At 41.8% G+C, this 20,038-nt stretch overlaps 1 protein-coding gene and 2 long non-coding RNA genes across 6 annotated transcripts in view; 1 reads left to right on the forward strand and 2 right to left on the reverse strand.

The window, feature by feature from the left end:
* The window catches only part of LOC120400031 (bifunctional protein GlmU-like), a 124,280-nt gene that overhangs the window by 96,925 nt on the left and 7,317 nt on the right, over nt 1-20,038 (reverse strand). For 2 of the 4 annotated variants that reach the window (XM_039528385.1, XM_039528387.1), the window contains exon 1: nt 4,179-4,254. The exons of 1 other annotated variant lie outside the window; for it this stretch is intronic. In XM_039528385.1, coding sequence (XP_039384319.1) covers nt 4,179-4,209 — 31 coding nt within the window. In that variant the 5' untranslated portion in view covers nt 4,210-4,254. Of the gene's footprint in view, nt 1-4,178; nt 4,255-12,771; nt 12,825-14,219; nt 14,467-20,038 lie in introns of those variants that run through there. One more of the 4 variants, XM_039528386.1, reaches the window with a different exon arrangement.
* On the forward strand, nt 1,034-3,770 carry LOC120400033. Its single transcript, XR_005595480.1, has 3 exons — nt 1,034-1,170; nt 2,644-2,845; nt 3,652-3,770. It is a non-coding gene; the product is annotated as an uncharacterized LOC120400033 (long non-coding RNA).
* Nucleotides 5,839-8,699, reverse strand: LOC120400032. Its single transcript, XR_005595479.1, has 3 exons — nt 8,512-8,699; nt 7,610-7,714; nt 5,839-6,582 (listed from the first exon to the last, which is right to left on the reverse strand). It is a non-coding gene; the product is annotated as an uncharacterized LOC120400032 (long non-coding RNA).

Genomic DNA, 20,038 nt, shown 5'->3' on the forward strand with positions numbered 1-20,038 from the left:
TCTAAATCTGTGGTTATTCCACAGCACTTTAAGCTGAAGGCTTTTGGTACAATGTAATCAAAATGCCTTCTCTTCTATTAGTCAATAGCATTCTAAATGTAATGTGCTGTTCCGTCTGTTTTCTATAAAGCCGTAGAACTTCTAAAGCATTTCCAATGGTTTTTTTATTGGTAACCCAGTATTCAATCTTTCGAATTTTCAGGAATATTTTTATATCAGGAAATGTTTATTCATAGAAATAGCTCTTAAATGGCTCTGTTATCCTGGTGTCCCCTGAAATACCATTACGAGAAACAAAATATGTTTTCTCTTTTTTTCTTCCAAATGTGGCTAAGTATCAAATTCAAGAAAGTCACAAAAATAGCAGTGAGACAAAAGTGCTTACGGCCTACTCTGCCATGCCTAGAGGTGCCAGGGATCAGAACCTGGCAAGCCCTGTTGCAAATTAAGTACTGCCACTCAGGTGCCATTCTAGCAGTCCTTATTCATTTCAAATCCAGTTGAATAAATAGGAGTGAAGACATCAGGCATGGGTTCCGGTGTGGGAACTTGGACCCACAGATGGGGACTTGCTGAGTTGCCCAAAGCTAAGAGCAAAGGGTGAAAAAACAGGGCCTCATATTGATGCAGCAGAGGCCAGAGCAGTCATAAAAATCAGGGTCCTTCAAAATAAAAGACATAGTTGTTGCAATGATTATCAGCATCTCAGTTTTGGGGAAGTTCCTTGTCACCCCCTACAACTGAGTTTTGATGTGCCCATTGTTCCATAGGACACTTATTTCATTTAATTTGCTGCAAAATCCAGCCATTTGGAAACATTTAGGGCTAGATTTTCAAAAGAGCCCCAGGTGAGGTTTTCAAGGGCTCAGCACCCACATTTGGGGCCAGATTTTCAGAAGAGCTCAGCATCCATTTAGGCACTTAGTTAAGGGTCAGATTTTCAAAAGATCTCAGCTCCCATTGAGACACTTACGGCCAAATTTTCAAAGGAGACCAGCACATTTAACGTATGAACATTTGTTCCCAGTTGCAGGTTCTGAGCTGTTTTGAGAATTCTCGCCAGAGCACAGTAAAAAAGAAGTCTGCCTTACAACGTGAACTGGGCAGTGTTTAAAGCTCCTAATTCTTACTCTCAGGGAGGGAAACTCCCACATTTGGATTACATTTAAGGTAATTTTAAAAATACACCTCTCTTGCAGTGAAGGTTTTTGCTATGCGTTTCAATGAGACATTGGAAATCTCCCTCATTCAAATTGTCACAGCTTGACAGCCTGGCAACATTAATCCCCTGTACAAATCTCTATCTCTTATGACAGAGTTCACAGAGATTTTCTTCTGAGTCCTAACAAAGACTAAACACATGAAGTATACAGTGTTGGATTCACAAACACTCAGACAATGCAGCAAAGGTTTCACAGTTCTGGTTATGGAATAATTTTTCCTAGTACATCTCCGCACTGAATGCTCTAATCAGGTGCCTGCTTGTTTCTGTTGTTGCTGAAAGTTAAGCCCTAGGAGTTTGCTTTGCTTTAAAGGGATACTGCTCTCTCATGCAGACTCTCCTGACACATTCAACAGTAAAAACTAAGCAAGACTTTTGATGTGATAGACTGAATTTTCTTTTTTCGTTTCAGTCTTTGGGATAGGATGCATGGCACTGGCATCTCATTGGAAGAGAGTTGATGATTCTGAGTTTTGTTTGTGTACCCAGGGTCATTCTACCAGACTGACAGATATTGACGGAAAACAGTAATTTCAGGATCCCTGAAATGGCACATTACATTAATATTCTGAAGATTCCCAAGTGTTTTCAAATCCTTGTAATAAAACCTGGCAAAATTACCATCAGAGAGGTGATATTGTCCATTTCTCAGCCAGGGACCTGAGATTCGAGGTTGCACTTCGAGTTACTGGCTGAACCAGGAACAGAACCCAGACATCTGATACCAAATCTTAAGATTTAGCAACGAGACCAGTGGTGCCCTACCTGTGGCCAGTTATAGCTTTCAAGATTCTCAATGGTGGCACTCCAGGGTAGCTGTATTAAGACATATGGACATTGGGTTACGAATTGAAAATGTGCTCCCTGAGCCACACACTGTGATTTTTATTGCCCCGGTTGCTGAAGGGAGGAGGGAGATGGTACTGCCTCCCCAGCTGCTTCCCACTGCTCCCCCTACAGTGTTAGCCCTGGTCTACACTATAGGTGTACGTTGGTGTAACTACATCACTCAGGGGTGTGGAAAAGCCACATTCCTCAGTGATGCAGTTATAGTGACCCAACTCCCGCTGTAGACAGCACTATGTCGATGGGGGAGGGTTTCTCCCGTTGATATGCGTACCACCTCTTGGCGAGATGAACTACCTGCACCAATGGGAGAAGCCCTGCCGTCGCCGTGGGTAGTGTCTTCACTAAGCGCTACAGCGGCGCAGCTGCAGGGTTTTTAGTGTAGACAAGCCCTTAGGAGCAGCTCTGATGCAAGCCAAGAGCACGCTGAGCCGCAGCCATTCCCCTGCTGGCCGCCTTCTGTATTGCAGGGGAGGGAAGCGAGCAGCTAGGTGTTTAGGTCATCCATCACTCTCGTATGTGGTGTGAGCTCCTTCCTTGAGAAGGGAACACAAAAATGAGTCTCTCTCTTCCAGCTCTGACAGCAAGAACAAGCCTATTTCCTGGCCAGGCTCTAGCGTCCCCAGCGAGATCAGGAACTCAACTGGCTCTTCCAGAGGCTAGAGGAACATCTAGCCAAGGATGGCTCTCCTCCCCACAGGAGGGTGACAAAAGAGGAGAACGTGTGAACCAAAACCAGCTATGACTCCCTGATTCTCTACCCCAGCTCCAGCCCAGGTGAGAACAACCTGCAGTCTACTGTAACCTGCACCAACTAGTTATCCCCAAAGGATAGTGCACCAGCTGGAGATAGCCAGTGTGCAGCGTGCCCCCTCTTCTACCTTCCCCCCTCCCCGCCTCTGCACCAGGGCAGCATGAAGAGAGAGGAACTTCGAGGTCCAAGGAATTATTCCGGATTTACACCGGTGTAACTGATATCAGAATCTGTCCTTATTTGGATGGCATTCAGTAGGTGATAATCTTTGCACAGGCCCTCCGCACTTAGCTGAATAGCCCCCTTGTGCATATCTACAGCAGTACAGTTCACAGGCCCAGTTCTACATAAAAAGGAACATCTTCCTCTCTGAATCAACTGCCCTTTATTTTAATTATGCATCAGTGACTGAGGCTGCACAATTTGTCCCCAGAATGCAGTAAAAGCGTTTTGAATGTCATGGCCCCTGGGTACTTTTATTAGCTAGATTTAAAGCGTGTGCATATCCATAGCATTGTTTTTCTTCTTGTAAAAGTCATGTAAGGCCTGACCTATATACAAAAGGAAAGCACCTGCTTTTTTATATGCACTGTGCAAATATAAAATGTCCTTCTGCTAGGTGCATGCCAGACTGGAGACTGGTGGTGTCAATTACTATGTTTGCTTTAATGTCGCCAATAAACATGAAAATGCTGCTTTTCTTGGACTTCTAATACTGCAAGCGAATGGAGGGAATCCATTTAGTCAGCTGTTCTTTGCATCCAGTCAGGTTAAGAAGGGGATGTCCATTGTGAACACACAAAATAATACATTCCTGTTTTCTCAATAGGTAAACAAGCATTCGGTATTATAGCACAGAGCTGCAGGATGGTCCTCTGAAGTGTAACAGAGTAGGAAATAGCATCCTGTGCTTCCAATAGCATTACAAATGGGAATCTATGACAGCTCACATGTAAGTAGAGAGAACTCTGTAGAGACAGGTTGTCACAAACCTGATTCTCAGGCAATTGATTAGTTTCACTAGCTCTTTTCAATCTAACTCGGCTCAAGTGTCCTGTGGAAGAGTTAGATTCTGTGAAAGCTAATGAGAAAAGGAAAGAAGCTACTGAATGACCTCTGGGGTAACACTCCAAAAGTTTACAGCTACAGAAAGCAAGCAAACAGACACTTCAGAATTTAGCCAGGAATGCAAAATATCCACAATTTCAGCAGAAAGTTATGTTAAAATTGTATTAACTGTGTTATTAGTAATATGAATATTAATAAGTGTCAGATAACTGGCTCAGCTGGAATGTATTGATCCAAGATTAGTCAAAAATTAACACAGCACAAGACAGAAAGGAAGGTTATACCCACCAGACCCAGTATGAAGAGCAGCTGTCAGCATTAGACTGTTGCAACAAACTCCCAGAATTACATCCCCTTATATACTCAGCATGTGTACAGAAGAGAGACAAAGCAAGTGACCTATTGACCTGGAAAGCTCTTCTCATGGAATCTGGTTTACATCATTGATAAACTGAAAACACCTGTTCAACAATCCATTATTTTATCAGTCACAAAAGATATTTGTAACCAAGTCATTATGACAGAAAATCTATTTAGATAAATATCTGATAAGCTAAAAGCATCTCAACAGACCCTTGTTTCATCATACACAGAAAATACCTGCCTCTCATCAATTTCAAGTAGGCCCTTTCTGGCCACCTGGGCACATTTCCTAAGGGTCAACAGGTCAGAGTAAGACAATACTTAAGCCATTATTGATAACTCACTAGGGACTAATTATAATAATCAGTTTATTGATAACCCACTAGGATCAGCTAAAGTTCAGCTAAGGTTTAGCTTAAATGCAAAGAATTATACACAAGGCATGGTGGGATTTTAGCTTATCTACAAAGAACCAAAGGGTTATGGTGGTTTGTTTTATTTACTAACAGTTATATTATATGGCAGCATTTTGCACAGATAGCTACAGTCTGTCCCCTATCCACTAGATCATCCTTCCTACTCCTTGAGGGGTTTACAGCTAAATCATCATCTCCTCACCTGGGAGGAGTTTTCCAGAGGTTCAGAATGAGCAGATTGTGAGAGCTACCAACCCCACTGATTCAAAGAAGTGCAGGGGCCGCCATGTCCATCTGAAAAACCTCCTCCTCCAAACTGCCCTCCAACACCCCCTCTTAAATCCCCCCTTAAATCAACTGAGTTTAAACACTTTTCCCATTACACAGCATTTTATCCTTTTAGAATCACTGCTATGCTTTTAAGCTAAATCTTGGTTTAGAGGACTTTTCCTGTCGAATTACCACAGAAGGAAACTTTTTGCTTTCATTTATTCATTTTTGTACAGAGAAAATGAGTGAGCGACTGAATGGGATACAAAGCAGAATTGGATTCGAGCAGTGTTTTCATTCCATGACCCAGTGTTATAACAGAGAGAAGTTTCAGCACCCCTCTTCCACTCAGCTGTAAAGAAAGGGAGGGGGTGGTCATGACCACCAGATTGAGAACCCATGGTTTAGATGCATCCTACAAATTCACAAGTTTGAGTGTTACTAGCCAGGAATATCCTATCAGAGACTTTGGCCAAGATTTTCAAAAATGAGTTCTCCAAAGTTAGGCTTCAAAGTCCATATTTAGGGCTTGTCTACACACAGGGAGTTATTCTGGAAAGCTATTCCTGATTAACTCCATCTGTGGACACTTCTAGAAAAGAGCGCTTTATTCCAAAATTAGTTTAATCCATTCTGGAAGTGGATTAAGATAAATCAGAATAAAGTACTCTTATTTTGGAATGAGTCCACACATGGAGTTAATCAGGAATAGTTAATCCACTTTCAATTCAAATCCTATTTTATTCCAGACTAATTTTCATGTGTAGACAAGGCACCAGAATATAATCATGATTTTTTAAAAGCTCGGATCAGCCTACACCTCTCATTGAAGTCAATGGCAACTGTTGGGTATTCAAAACTTTTGAAAATCTGACCATTTATTTAGTTGCATTGATCTGGATTTAGGAGCCTAACTTTAGGCACTTGTCTTAAAAAAAAATCTTGGTGTTCTTGTTTGGAAACATACCAATAAAGTCAGAACTGAACTGGTAATTCTGGAATTTCCAAAAGTTCTAATGTTGTCCAGTAAAGTTTTTAACGCCTATTTTTGTCTGATCTGTTCACACTCAAGAGTTTAATATGCCTAGTCCTAGAGTTGCAGGGCAAGCTTCCATATCTTGCTATCTTAAAGCTCTACAAAGTTTCAAGGTATTTAAATGAGGTAGCTTATTTTTGTGGCACAATGTGAAATTCTTTCTAAGGTGTTACCATGATTAATATACCCAACGCTATATCATATTCTTGCTTCACTTTTGTTTAATTTTACAGTGGAATTAAATGGAGGAAAAAAACAGAGACTCACATTACAGTGTAATTTCTCTAACAAGCAACAGTACAAAAATGTACAATCCATTTATAAATAAATGGCTAGGAAGCAGAGAGTAATTTTCACTGAGTACTGTAGGACTTGGAAAACAACACTAAGCACAGATTGGAACACAGATACAAACATTTCCAAATATAACTTCCACAAGAAGACTCGGTGGTGGCACAAAATTGCCTTTAACATGTGCCCAGTCCAAAGTAAGCTATGGCAAATTTTGGAAGTGTCACACTGCCTGACAGCAGGTATGTTCATATCAGTTAGGTGCCACTGACTGCACTTGACCTACCAGCGTTTCCATCAGGGATCATTCAGGTCTCTCTTAAAAAAAAAGAAAAAAAGACATATTGAGACTCAATATAGACACTAAGCAGCCTTGCACTGTTTGCTAAAGAGCATCAATCCATGCAACAAATAATTCCCAAGAAGCCAATGATCGTTTCGCTAAACTGACAATCCAACATTTTGTTCTTTGCTTCTTTCCACCTGTGTTAGTGCAAAGTATTTTTCCTCAGGGTGGTAACTTATTGTTGACCTTTGCATCACTTTAATATTAATTATCCCTGCAGGAGTCCTTTGTGCCCATTCAGAATGAGACAGTTCAGCCATTCAATCCCATTGCTGCTTGTGACTTGGGAGAATTACAGCTCTTGCTCCTTGGAGGTGCTGACTTTGCTTACCATCACATAACCTTTCTGCTCAAATAGTGGGCAGACGTGTAATATCAATATTGCCCTTATCATTTCCAACTAAGGAGCCATGTTAGCATGGCCTGGTGGCTAAGGCACTGTCTGAGCCTCAAAAAACTTGGGTTCTAGTCCTGGCTGTACTGCCGAGGCACATCACAGCCCTTCTTGTGCCTCAGTTTCCACATTTGTAAAATGGGACTAATGATGCTCTGCTCTTTTTGAAAAGCCCTTTGAGATATACTGACAAAAAGTGCTCTAAAAGAGCAAGGGGGTATTTTAAAATACTAAGTTCATTCATATATTTTCCAGTTCAAGGGCTTGAGCCCGTGAGCCACTCATCAGCTTCGGATCAAGCCCCTAGTGACCTGGTGAGTGTGATATTACAACAGCAATAAAACAACTAAAGAAACAGTTACTTTAATAAACGTTAAGCTAGTGGCCTGCAATATATTAACCCTAAAGAGACATTTCTTATTAAAAATTAAAAAAATTAACCTCTTTCCATGCTTTCCCTATATTCTTTACACCCAACACCAAAAGAGAGGTTTACCCAAAGGGACACCAGGAGAGTTCCAATTTCATCTACTAGCATCAGAGGGTTCCAGTCTTGGTTGGTCCTTAGGCACTGTCATAATAAACATGATTAATGATAATTACCTGTCTTGGAGAATGGAAAGACTCTTCTCCAGAGTGGTTTAATGGATCCCAAGACCTCATCCTTTCACAGCGTGGATGTTGATGATATGATGCTGGTTTCAAGAGCTACAGAACAACACATTCATATACATATAATATGTATATTCCCATCCTGTTTGTTCATCTTGAATTATATTCAAGAGGAGCTAAGACAATATGAATGTAACAATAAGAACTTTTGATCTTTCAATTGCTTTAACCCTCATTCCACCATATCCTCTTCCATCACCCTTGTTTACGGTCATCATTTGCTTGCCTGTTAAATCTAACTTCAAGTGCAAGATTCTCGGGGAAAGGATCTGTAATTTTTGTCTGACAAGCACCATGTGCTCCCATAGTGTGGTGTAAAAAATAATCAAGGTTCCAAAGTAAGCTGAAATTTATGGTTTACTTTGAACTGGTCACTGGAAAAAATGCTGCTTTATTTTAATAAAAAGAGCCAAACAAAATGGACGTATCATAGATTTCCGAGGGCCTTTCCATGGTAGCAGTGAGTTCTTTTGTTTGCTGCAGGTCCAAAGACCTTCTTCCAGACAATGGAAGTGTGGAGCTTAGTAAATGTGAATATACCCATATTGAACTGATTTTGGTCCTAAGACTTCATACATACGTGAGAGATGTTTAAGAATTTATCTTTGGGTATGAGAGTTAAAGTAACTGAAATACTTGAGATATTGCAAGTGCAATCAAAAACTTTACTGTATAGCAATAATTTGGGGAAAAGAATGGCAATTGTTATACTGCTCCTAAAATATTTGAGTTAAAAATGAAATACATTAGATGCTTTCTGAACAACCCTGGTCTGGTTCTATCATTGTCTTTTTAATTCCCTAACAGGATCATTTGATGCCCTTGGTATTTACCAGCTTCACATACGTCATGTCATTCTGCCTTCATCCTTAAACCGAAGCTTATTGCAAAACATCCTTCACCCAGCAGCTGACCACAGAAACAAATACTGGACCCAGTGCCTCTCTGATGTAGCTGATGGAGTTACAGCAGGCTCAGTTTGCTTTGTTCTCCTGGAATTACCACGTGAACAAAAAAGAGATCAACGTTTCCCAACCCTTTTATTCCCCCCCCCCTTACCTATATACAGGTCGGGGGCGGGGGGGAGTTCCCTTCAAGCTTGAACAGATCAGCTGTAGCCACTGACCCTTAGCTTGTTAAAAGTGGGTGGAGGTTGTGTTAACCATTAACGTTAATTAAATAACTCTTCGGAGCATGTAAATGTGTATATTTAGCAGGTGGCTGTTTTGTGCTATTGTACACTCACACAATCACAATTATCCAGAAGTACCCTTAACTGACACTGTTCTTCCTACACACACCCCATTACAGAAATAGAAAAGGTATCCTAATTAAATCAAGACTGATTGAAATTATATAATCAATTAGGCCTCATCCTTTAAATATGCTCTTTATGAAGGTATTATAACACCAAAACTTTTATAAGACTCTCAATCTTGTTTAGGCCCCCAGATGAATTTTCCATAACAGTTTTATTATACAATCCCCTTTATTAATCTGCTGGTAGGCCATGCGCCAGCTTATGCCATGGTCCCCAGGTCTCAAAATACATAGCTGGAATCAGCCTGGCTCACTTGTGGGTTAATATTGATAAAATAAGTATTAGCATGATAAGAAAGTGTTTAGTGTTTAGATTATTGAATGCTTGTGAGTTGCTATTTGCATTAATCTTACTTGTAATATCTGTTGTTAATATTGTAATGTAATATTTGAGCGGTTATACTGACATGGTTATAAAAAATCCACACCATGCGTATTCCGCGACTGTATGAATCGCCATACAGGAGAGGGACGTTAATTAGTGTGAAGAGCTGCTCTTCTACAGAAATTGTTCTGCCCCTCCTGAAAGAGGAGACCCATGGGTACCTGACAGGCTTTGGGTGGATCTTACAACTGGAAACTCCCCAAATCTGGATTAGGGAATCTTCAATAAAAGACCTAAAGACTCATATTGTCGATCTGCTCTCTCCCCCTTCCCCCTGAAGATGAGTCATGCAAGTGGACTCCTCCCTTCAGATGATTTTGCAGCTCAAAGCACATGGCAAGAAGGGGATTAAAAGCAAACAAACAAAAGGAACAAGGATCTCTATGCTGCTTGGACTCTGTGGGACAAGGTGTTTCTAGGCATAAGCAAGAGAATCCCACCTGTTTAGCCTGGGTTAGCTCTAAAGGTCAAATAGAGCTTGTTGATAGAAACCTATATCACACTAACTCATTTGTGTGTGTCTACGCTGGCTCACTTTACCCTTGAAAATAACTAATTTCCTTTTCCTAGTTAATAAATCTTCCTATAAGCATTGCCTTTGGTTTGAGACCTAGAGCGCAATTGACCTGGGGTAAGTGACTGGTTCTTTAGGATCAGAAATAACCTGAATATTGCTGTGTTTCTTGGTGTAAGGGGCCACGTGCCCCAGGGTGGCATGGCAGACAGGAGTACCCAAGAGGAATGCCTGTGACTCCCTGTTAAGAGAATTAAAATGCCCTGAGGCATGTGCACTTGGTGTAGTTGGTTGGTGAAATCTAAGTTGAGAATTCACAAACATTAGGAGTTTGTGCCCTGGTTTTTAACAGTCTGCCCTGAGGTTGGTACTCGTGCTTTTGCATCATCACGGGGAGCATTACATAATAATTCCCATTTATCTTTGTTGATTAAAAACATCTCCTGGATGATGGCTCCTCAGGCACAAGAGTGGGAAATATGTTTGTATGTGCAGCCGAGTGTGGCATGTACAGAAGTCCTGATTCTCTGCTCTGTTCGTAGGCAGCTGAGCTTATCTTAATTGGGTACTAAACTTTACCACCAGTGAATTGTATCCACTGTATACCACCAAGGTTGTTCTCTCCTGGAACAAAGTTCATGGAGTAGTTGCCAAAATAGTGGAAGGCTCTCGGAACTGAGATATCAACTTCAAAATGGGTGTGGCTAGGCCATAAAGGACAGCCACACCGCACATATTCTGCAGCTGGCTGCCTGGGTAAAGTTGGTGTGAGTGACTGGTGTAAAGTAAAGTAAAGCAGCCACAAGGCTGCTTGAATCTGAAGTGCAAAGATGGTGTGCAGTGCAGGAACCCCAGTAAGCCACAACATCTCACACTGCTATGCTTTGTGTCTGCCACCTCTCCCGCTAATGTCTCCTGGTAAGACGTGCATCTCCTACTCCCCTCCCTGGATGGGCATCAGTTTATTGCCTCTGTTTCCCTGAGTGTGATATAGAGGACCACCCTCACAGAACATATTTGCATGGGACATGAAAGTCATTGAGGATTTCAGTGTAACACCGTTCTCAATTTTGGAATAATGTCCTGACTCTGACATGAGATTCTAAACATGTGTTATCTATTGTGGCAAATTCAGGCCAATTAGCTACCTGGAGAGGGGTAACAATTAGCCCGGAAAGGCTAGCAAAAAAAATAAGGTCAGGCTGGGGGGGGGGGGGAAGAAACTAATCAGGTTTCAGCTGGCCCCAGTTGCTAGAGAGACCTTTTCCCTCCCCCCTGACAAGGAGAGGGGGGGGGGCGATGATGAGAGAGCAGCAGCAGCTGTGAGAGGGGAGGGACAACTGACTCTGAGACTCGCTGGAGGAGGGGCATTCTTCCCGGGGAAGAAACTACTAGGGGCTGGCTGGCTGAGAAAAAGCCCAGCCCTTGTGAGAGTGAGATTTTTTTTTTTTTTTTTTTGCTGCCTGTGTGCCCTGGCCTGGTGGACTGAGGCAAACAGACACAAACAGAGGGGCAGGTATTTTGCCACACTATGCAGAGTAGGAATGTCCTGAATCAGCAATCCTGAACCTGTGCCATCCCTGTGGGCAGCAAAGTCAGTGCCTATTGACAAGAGACTAGCTATTAAAATCACTAAGCTTTTTCATATTCCTCTGGAATAGAGACCATGATCATTTATATGCCACTCATGTCCTAAAAGTGACCCAAAGAACGTACAGTACCGCTAGTAACAGCAGGGACTATTAGACTGCTGTAAGGGCGCCAAGTGATGATTGCAATGCCATACATAAATGCCAGCGTACTTTGATTACTGTTTTTAGATATACAAATTGAGTTAAGACAACAGTAATGTGGATATGGATACAAGTCTACAGCTGCAATTTACAAGTTCATTAACAGTGCCCCAGCAACGATCGTTATGTTTTAATTGCTGTCCTAATTAGCGATGAATTCTCATTATTTTTCATTAAAATCCCAACGCAGCCCTGGCACATTCCCTTTGTTCTTCTGACAACAGTAAAGGGAAGACGCCTAAAGGAGATGGAGAGGAAGCAGATTATATGGTAGGGATGTTTGCCGCTCCGGCTGGAAATTTCTTTAATTTGATATGTATAAAAACAATTTGACTTATTATTTACAGTTTGAAGAAATGAGTATTTGTATAAATAAACATTGATTGGACAGTGGCAGATTGCTACTATGCAGCATTCTCAGAGAGACCCAGCACTAGGAAAATACATGCACTTTAACAGAGCTTATCCTCTTTTGACTTCACGGGCAATTTTGCAGCAGTGCACGACTAAACCCTTGCAAGCGGAAAAAGCTCTAGCTACGGCTTACAACAACAAATACCTCACTCATCATGGCACGGCAACTCCGAGGAGATAAAATGTTAGTCTAATGTAAAGATTTGGAGACATTTCTATTAGTACTAATAACACCAGACCCCTCAGGGGAGTGGTGGCAGAAACACTTGAACCTGGGAATCTTAAAGAGTGAGCCTCTACTTCCTTCGCCATTAGCCAAGGCTGGAGGAAAGTCATCAATCTCTGTGGCCCAGCCACTACTAGAGTGGGCCACTGTGGGTGTGTGAGGGTTACGCAATCAGCAGCAGCCTGCCTTCTTCTGCAGTGCCAAACTGGAAGGATGGGCAAGAAACAAGAGCATCTTGCCCACTGCACTCAAGTAGCAGGCAAGGATCTCTAAGTGCTCCCGGGTCAGCGACTGTCGTTCCTGTGCGCACCTTGGTCCTAGGGGATGCGCTGAGTCTCAAAGCTGACCAGCAGAGCTAGTCAGAAACTAGCATTTCCATTCTGTGAGAAATTCAGCCTTTTGAAATCAGGGTTTGTTCCAAATCAGAACAAAAAGCCCAACCTTTGGAAACGTCCCGCGGAACGATCATTCTGAGGATATTTTATTTGGACTCCCTGAAACAAATATAAAACATAATATCGTATAGATTAAATAGAACAACATTCAAATATAGTATAAAACTAAATGAAACGAATCAAAGTGATAAAGTACAAATGTTTCGTTTTCACTTCATCAAAGCCAAATGTTTCAATTTTAGTTAAACTACATTTTCTGATAGGAAACTGTTCCAGCTAAAAAATTTTGACCGGCTCTACTGACTAGTATATACATCAATGTCAGCAGCATGTGTTCTCAAGGGACATAGCCTGCTGCTTTTTTCAGATAAGCAGCTACATGAGCCCCCAGACTACCTCTGGCACACTAGCACTAGTCATTCACTTAGCTACAGCAGCATCCTTCAAGTTCTATCTGGGGCCTATTAGGATTCACAAAGTCTTTATTGCCGTTCTTTTCCAATGGGCATATGAGCCCATTTGATTTAGAGTTTGCAACTTGAACAAAGCACAGAAGCCAGAATTCTCAGATGTGCACCCAGTCTAGGTGCAGCTACAAAAGCTATGAGTCTAGTTTTCCATCTGTTATATGGTGATCCTGCTTATTGACAAAGCTGTGCACAAATAGAAAGCAGGCCAGCTTTCTGACTTACTGACTCTATTCATTCTCTACGGATTGCCACAAAATGGAGGCATGCTTTCTTGTATCGTCAATGTCAAAATGTTTCACAGCAGCTGGCCACTCTTTCGACTACTGTATCAGGAACTGCTTTATGTAATTTATTGCCTCTGGTAATGCATGTCCCCTGCTTTTCCTGTGTAAGTCTAAGGGCTTTCCGACACAGGGAAATTGATTCAGACTAAAGCAGGGTGTGATTTTAAAGTGGATTAACTATGTCTGATTCTGTCTACACTACAGTGCTACAGTCGCAGGGCTGCAACTGTGCCACTGTAGAGCTGACACTTGCTGCAGTGACAGAAGGGGTTTTTCAGTTGATGTAGTTAATCCACCTGCTCAAGAGGCAATAGCTAAGTTGATAGAAGAACTCTTCCGACGACTTAGTGCTGTCTATATTGGGGCTTATGTGGGCGTAACCAGGTCTCTGTGTACGTTTCACACCCCAGAGCGACATAGGTCAGTCTAGGTTTTAGGTGTAGATGCAGCGACCTAGGCCTCAGCTAGCTTATGCCTCCGGTGAGCAGAGGCAAACCTACCCAATGGAGATAAAGTTTAAATTTTAAACTTTGTCAAGGGAAAACCCAGAATTTGGGTAGGAGCAATAAAATAATGGAAATAATACTTTACATTTAGTTTTATATTCTAACAAATACTTGCTTAGGAAAACAATACACTGTAAATTACCATCACACTGAAAGATGTTTTTCAACAACATGCAAGAGGGAACCAACTCCTTGGCTGCAAAGTCCAGCTTCACCCAGTTGTCCTGCCTGTACCTGTCTCCAGCCTGTGATGCTCCTTTGCTTTGACACTGCAGCGACCGCATCTCTTTCCAGCAAATCCACCGGTAAACTCCTTACCCAGAGAGCCCCACCCATTCTGCAGGCTGTATTCCCTCTGTCAGCGGCCCAATGGTCAACCTCACTGGTCGTATACTCTGTGCCCCTCGTGCTGGGCTCCTTGCACATTGCCCTTCGTGGCCCAGCTTCCTCTTCCCCAGCGAGCCCCCTTTTCACCCCGGGCAGTCTCTTACCTCCTTCTCTACCACCTTCCAACTGTCCCCTTTGGGTGGATTCCAAACCTCCCGTTCAAGCTGCCCTCTCATTGGTTGCCTCTCTCCCCAGGACAGCTTCCTATGCCACTGCATCATCCTGGAGGCCTTACCATTAGCTCTCTTGGTTGAAATAGAAGCAGGTGCCAGGGCCAGGGTTACTCTGTAAACCAGGCCTAACTCTCTGTGTGGACGCTCTTATTCTGGAATAAAAGTGCTTTATTCCAAACGATCTTAATCCACTGGATTATGTAATTTAGCCCACTTTCAGGCCACCCTTGCTGTAAAGGAGCCTTACTGTAAATGAGAACCAGTCTCAAAAAGCTGTAATATGCCAGGAAAGGACCATGAGCTGCTTTGGAAGGCTAAGTGTTATAAAATGTAAATTGCTTTTTTTTGTAAAGGGATGGGAGGGGGAGGAAAAGAACTGAAGTGGAAAGCACAACATGAAAAATTGAAAGGAAAAGAGAAATGAAATAGATAGGTTGGTGTTCAATCAACTATAGAAAGGATTAATGAAATATTAAGGACCAAGCCTGTCTCCCTCATACAGGCAAAACCCTCACTGATATTAGGGGAGCTCCGAGCTTTAGCTGTGTATGGAGAATGGGATTAGATGAACAAGAAAAGAAGTTTGGGGTTAAAGGAAAGAAGAATAAAAGGAAGACGACACAGCATGGGTCCCCTGTTGTAGAAAACATATTGCTATATTTGGTCTTTATTTCAAAGCACTGAACTGTGCTTATTAAATGACTGGGGAATGCAGCATTCCACATATTCGATTGTAAGGATTTTTAAAGCTCTCCTAGGGTTAATAGTCAGTGTAGCTACTCAAGCCCTGGGTTTTCTAACCCAAGGTCATCTGGAGTCCCACTAACCCTGGGCTTACATTGTCATGATCAGGATGTGGGCAGTCATACGTAGTGGTCAGAGCAAGAGTCAGGCCAAGTCAGATATCAGCCAGTCAGAGTCCAAGATAGACCAGAGGATTAACTGAGAGTTAGGTGTCAGGAGGCAGGCAGGGTCAGGTTACCAGCAGATCAGGATCAGGAGCCAGGTTAAAGACACCTTCAATGCACCCCACTCCTGACCAGCAACACCCTGGATTATTACAGGCCCACAGTCAACCCACCTGTGGATAAACCCACAGGAAGTTAAAACACCCTCCAGAGGCAATGTGGAGGTGTCATCAGCCCAGAACCCGCCAGGTTCCCACTCTGCAGGTTCTGAGTATGTTTACCAGTCCTGAAGAAGAACTCTGTGTAAGCTTGAAAACTTGTCTCTCACCAACAGAAGTTGGTCCAATAAAAGATATTACCTCACCCACCTTGTCTGTCTAATATCCTGGGACCAATGCGATTACAACAATACATGCTGACTTCAGTAGCAGCAGAATTAAATTAAGATAGGGTGTTTTTGAAGACACCGCTTGAAAGGAATATTCAGAGAAGACCTCTTAGAGAGCCTCAGCATGGGGGAGCGGAGGTTGACTTGACTTCTCTAGGTGCCTTCTAGCCCTGTTTTTCTGATCCTCACAGCACCCACATGAGGCAGAGAAATGCTATAATCCCCATTTTACACATAAAATGGCCATACGGGTCAGACCAATGGTCTATCTATCCCAGTATCATGTCTTCCAACAACAGCCAATGCCAGGTGCTTCAGAGGGAATGAACAAAACAGGGCAATAATTGAGTGATCCATCCCGTTATCCACTCCAGCTTCTGGCAGTCAGAGGTTTAGGGACACCCAGAGCATGGGGTTGCATCCCTAAGCATCTTGGCTAATAGTCATTGATAGACCTATCCTCCACGAACTTGTCTAGTTCTTTTTTGAACCCAGTTATAGTTTTGGCCTTCATAACATCCCCTGGCAATGAGTTCCACAGGTTTACTGGGCATTATGTGAAAAAATACTTTGTTTGTTTTAAACCTGCTGCCTATTAATTTTTATTAGGTGCCCACTGGTTCTTTTGTTGTATGAAGGAGTAAATAACACTTCGTTATTCATTTTATCAACACCTGTCATGATTGTATAGACTGCTCTCATATCCCCTCTTAGTCATTTCTTTTCCAAGCTGAACAGTCCCAATCTTTTTAATCTCTCCTCATATGGAAGCTGTTCCATCCCTCTACTAATTCTTGTTGCCCTTCTCTGTACCTTTTCCAATTTTAAGAGATCTTTTTTGAGATGAGGCAACCAGAACTACACACAGTATTCAAGGTGCAGAACCAAGGCACAGAGACAAACTGACTCACCTCACCCCACCCCACCGGAAACCTGTAGCAAAGCAGGTAATTGAACCCAGGTCTGCCAAGCCCCAGGCTAGCATCCTAACCACCGGACTATTCCACTAATTGCAGAATTTAAAATATCTAATTTTATGGGGAGAAGGGCATAATGTCATTCCTCTCCCCCATCTGATCTGCACAAAAATTCGTTTATATTTTAAAAACATGCCCTGTTCTAATAGTTAATTCCTTGGCAATAGCTAGTCTGGAGCTTGCTGCATATCAGATTTCAGGGAGCATGAAAGAAAAGAATATCAATGAACAAGTGACCGAAGCACCACTCCAGTAACAAATGGATTAGGTACTAAAATAGCAGCAGTCTGGCTGCTTGTAAATATCACTATCTGTTTTAAAAACAGAAAGTGTTATAGGAAATTCTTTGGTCTCATTAGTAAATTTAGAGATTTTTCAGAGCTCTGGATAATAATCACATTGTTTTCACAGTTCTTCCACGAATGATTTTGATAATAAAGGACCTCCTATGACATTAAGTACATTTTAATTACGGCATTGTCTGTAATGCATATATCTAATTGCAAATAATTATTTTATCATATTTTGCCTGTTTGCCTGTTATATGCATAAGATATTATCTTATGACTCAGTGGAACAGGTTAATTAAAATTTTTCTTTTAATATATTTTCAAAGCTAACAGCCTAATTTCATCTAAACACCAGCTGTGTTAGTAAAAGTGATTCCCCCCTTATGCTTATTGAGGGGGGAGCATGAGTGATTCCTGAAGGGTATAATCACTGCACCAGATTCTGCAGCAGTTCATCTGCAAAAAAAGAATCTCTCTAACACAACATCAGTGACCAGTGGATAGCTTTGTATTGCTTTTTCCCTCCCTGATATACAAGGGAACTTGATGTCTTACTTTTAGAGAGAACATTTAATTAATTACACTGCCACCAAATAACCCCTAGTTTGTTTGTATGCACTGTGCTCAGGGTTAAGACTGTCTGCCTGATCACTCTTGATGTGGCAGGCGCTTCGTTCAAGGGTGGTCACATTGGATTGCCTCCCTCCCTCAATTACTGTTCCTTGGAGTGATAAAGAGCAGATGCGAGGTAAGGGAAATTACGAAATGAGCACATTCTTAAGTCTAACATAGTACACTACAGGCTAAGTCCATGCAAAAGAAGAAAAACAAATAAAGGCCAATTAGAATAAATTGATCTATATTTACAAAACAATAGAAGGAAAAACACTTTGTACATACAGGAAAGGATACTTAAAATATAACTTGTATTAACCATAAATGATCTTTAATCTTTATCCAAACCTCCATCTGTAAATCTTACTAGCAGCACCTCACTGACATTTAAAGTTACCCTAGAAACATCCTCTGGATGCCTGTTCAGGCTGCATGGTGACCTATTCAGGGTGTTCCAGCTGTTCCCTGCTCACTCCTATTGCTCAGCAAGTTAGAGCTCTCAGTATCCTCTAGGTGGGGCTTTCTGCTCCCAGATTACAAATGGGTGAGTCTCCAGAAAAACACAGCACAGTTCAGCATGTGACTAAAACTTAGAAGAATCAGCTGATGTGCTTTAGGGATGGGCAAAAATTTCCCCTCCATCCTTATTTTGACAATACTAGTTCTCCCACACTTAATTGTAATGTTACCTTCAGGTTGGAACCGGTTCTTAGTTTGGAAGAACCAGTTTGCCCAAACTATAATGCTTACACCCAACTGGAGAAATACAATTCTTCTGGACCTTCACTTTGAATTTCCTGATATTTTGGGCTTAGTTTCTCAACATTAACCTTGGATTGATGAAGCTTTGATAGCAGAAAAAAAATTATACTGTGGAATGATTTCAAAGAACAGTTAAACAATGACTGTTAGAAAAATAACTCCCATGTATGCTAATTTATGAAATGACCTACTAATTTAAGACTTAAAAATCTCTACAAAATTATTGCTAACTGAAGAATTTATGCATGCATATAAATGTTACCAGAGAGCTGATGTCAGAGAGGTGCTTATACTGCTTGTGGAAGTGTATCTCATTTCTTTTCATATGAAACTTCCCTACTACCTCAGACCAATAAGCAATCCAAGCAGGATACAAATTCCACAGGCTCCTGCCCCCTGCAGGTGTTTGGAAAAAGTGTACACATAACTTCAGGTGACTCATATATATAAACAACCCACACCACCCCCCATCTCCACCCTTCTGCAAACAAGTTGGCTTCCTTATTTGACCTGAAAGAGTCAGCTTATACAGGAGTATAGATAGTCAACTTACAGCTCCAACCGCCAGTTAGGCATAAGTACTGAAAAGCAATAAAAAATCAATAAAGTCAGTAGGCCAAGACACTCAGAACTGAGGCGCATACCTCTCAAATTTCCCTCATTTCAAGGGACCGTGCTCATTTTAGTCCCAAAGTTCACACTTATTGAAATAGTTTTATTAGGGAAGGCGGGTACAAAGCCTCCACAGAAACATCAGAGCCATGCAGGGTAAAAATGTAATAGAAACACAGAGAGATTAGTGGTCTCCTCCTCTTCCCAGCAACTAGGGCCACAACAAACTTCAGAGTCTCTCTTCTCCTTTAAAATTCTCCCTTTTCCATCAATGAAATGCAAGAGCAAAAATGTTAAAATTAAATTATAATTTACCCCTTTTAAATGCTCTTATTTTCTTTATTTATATTAAATTGCAATGTCCTCTACTTTTTTCAGAGGTTAACCCAACTTTTTAGCTCCTTTCCCCCACCGCAAGCTACAAACAATGATGCAAATGCAACACCTCATTAACAAAACAGATTTCTCTCTTTTATTATGTTCACTTTTGTTGTTTTAATTCCTTCTTAGCCTCCATGCTTTTTAACTCCCTCAGCCTTACACAAGTAGCGATAATAGTGTAGCGCTTTGCAAATCTTCTCTAAATGCCCACAGCACCACCTCTTTGAATAGACTGTAGCCCTTCTGCCAGGTGGAGTTGGCAATAACAAGGGTCAGGTTCAGTATCTGGGGGCTTCCTCTTAACAATAAAAACCAGAACCGGCTCAAGCCCCCACCCAGTAATCTGAGAAAACTAAACATGACCCCGGGCACCTCTAGGCGATACTTCCCCACTTGCAAGTGCTGAGTCTGCATAGAACAAAAGAAAGCTTTTATTAAAAGGGAAAGGAAACGTAGCATTTATTTGGGAAAACACCATACCACCATTCGAAAGCATGTAACCATAAGCAAACACCCACCCCACAGTACACTGGGCTGGGTCCTTTGCCTCAGTTTCCCTC

The sequence above is a fragment of the Mauremys reevesii genome, linkage group 3 (genome assembly GCF_016161935.1).
Source record: "Mauremys reevesii isolate NIE-2019 linkage group 3, ASM1616193v1, whole genome shotgun sequence".
Taxonomy (NCBI): domain Eukaryota; kingdom Metazoa; phylum Chordata; order Testudines; family Geoemydidae; genus Mauremys; species Mauremys reevesii.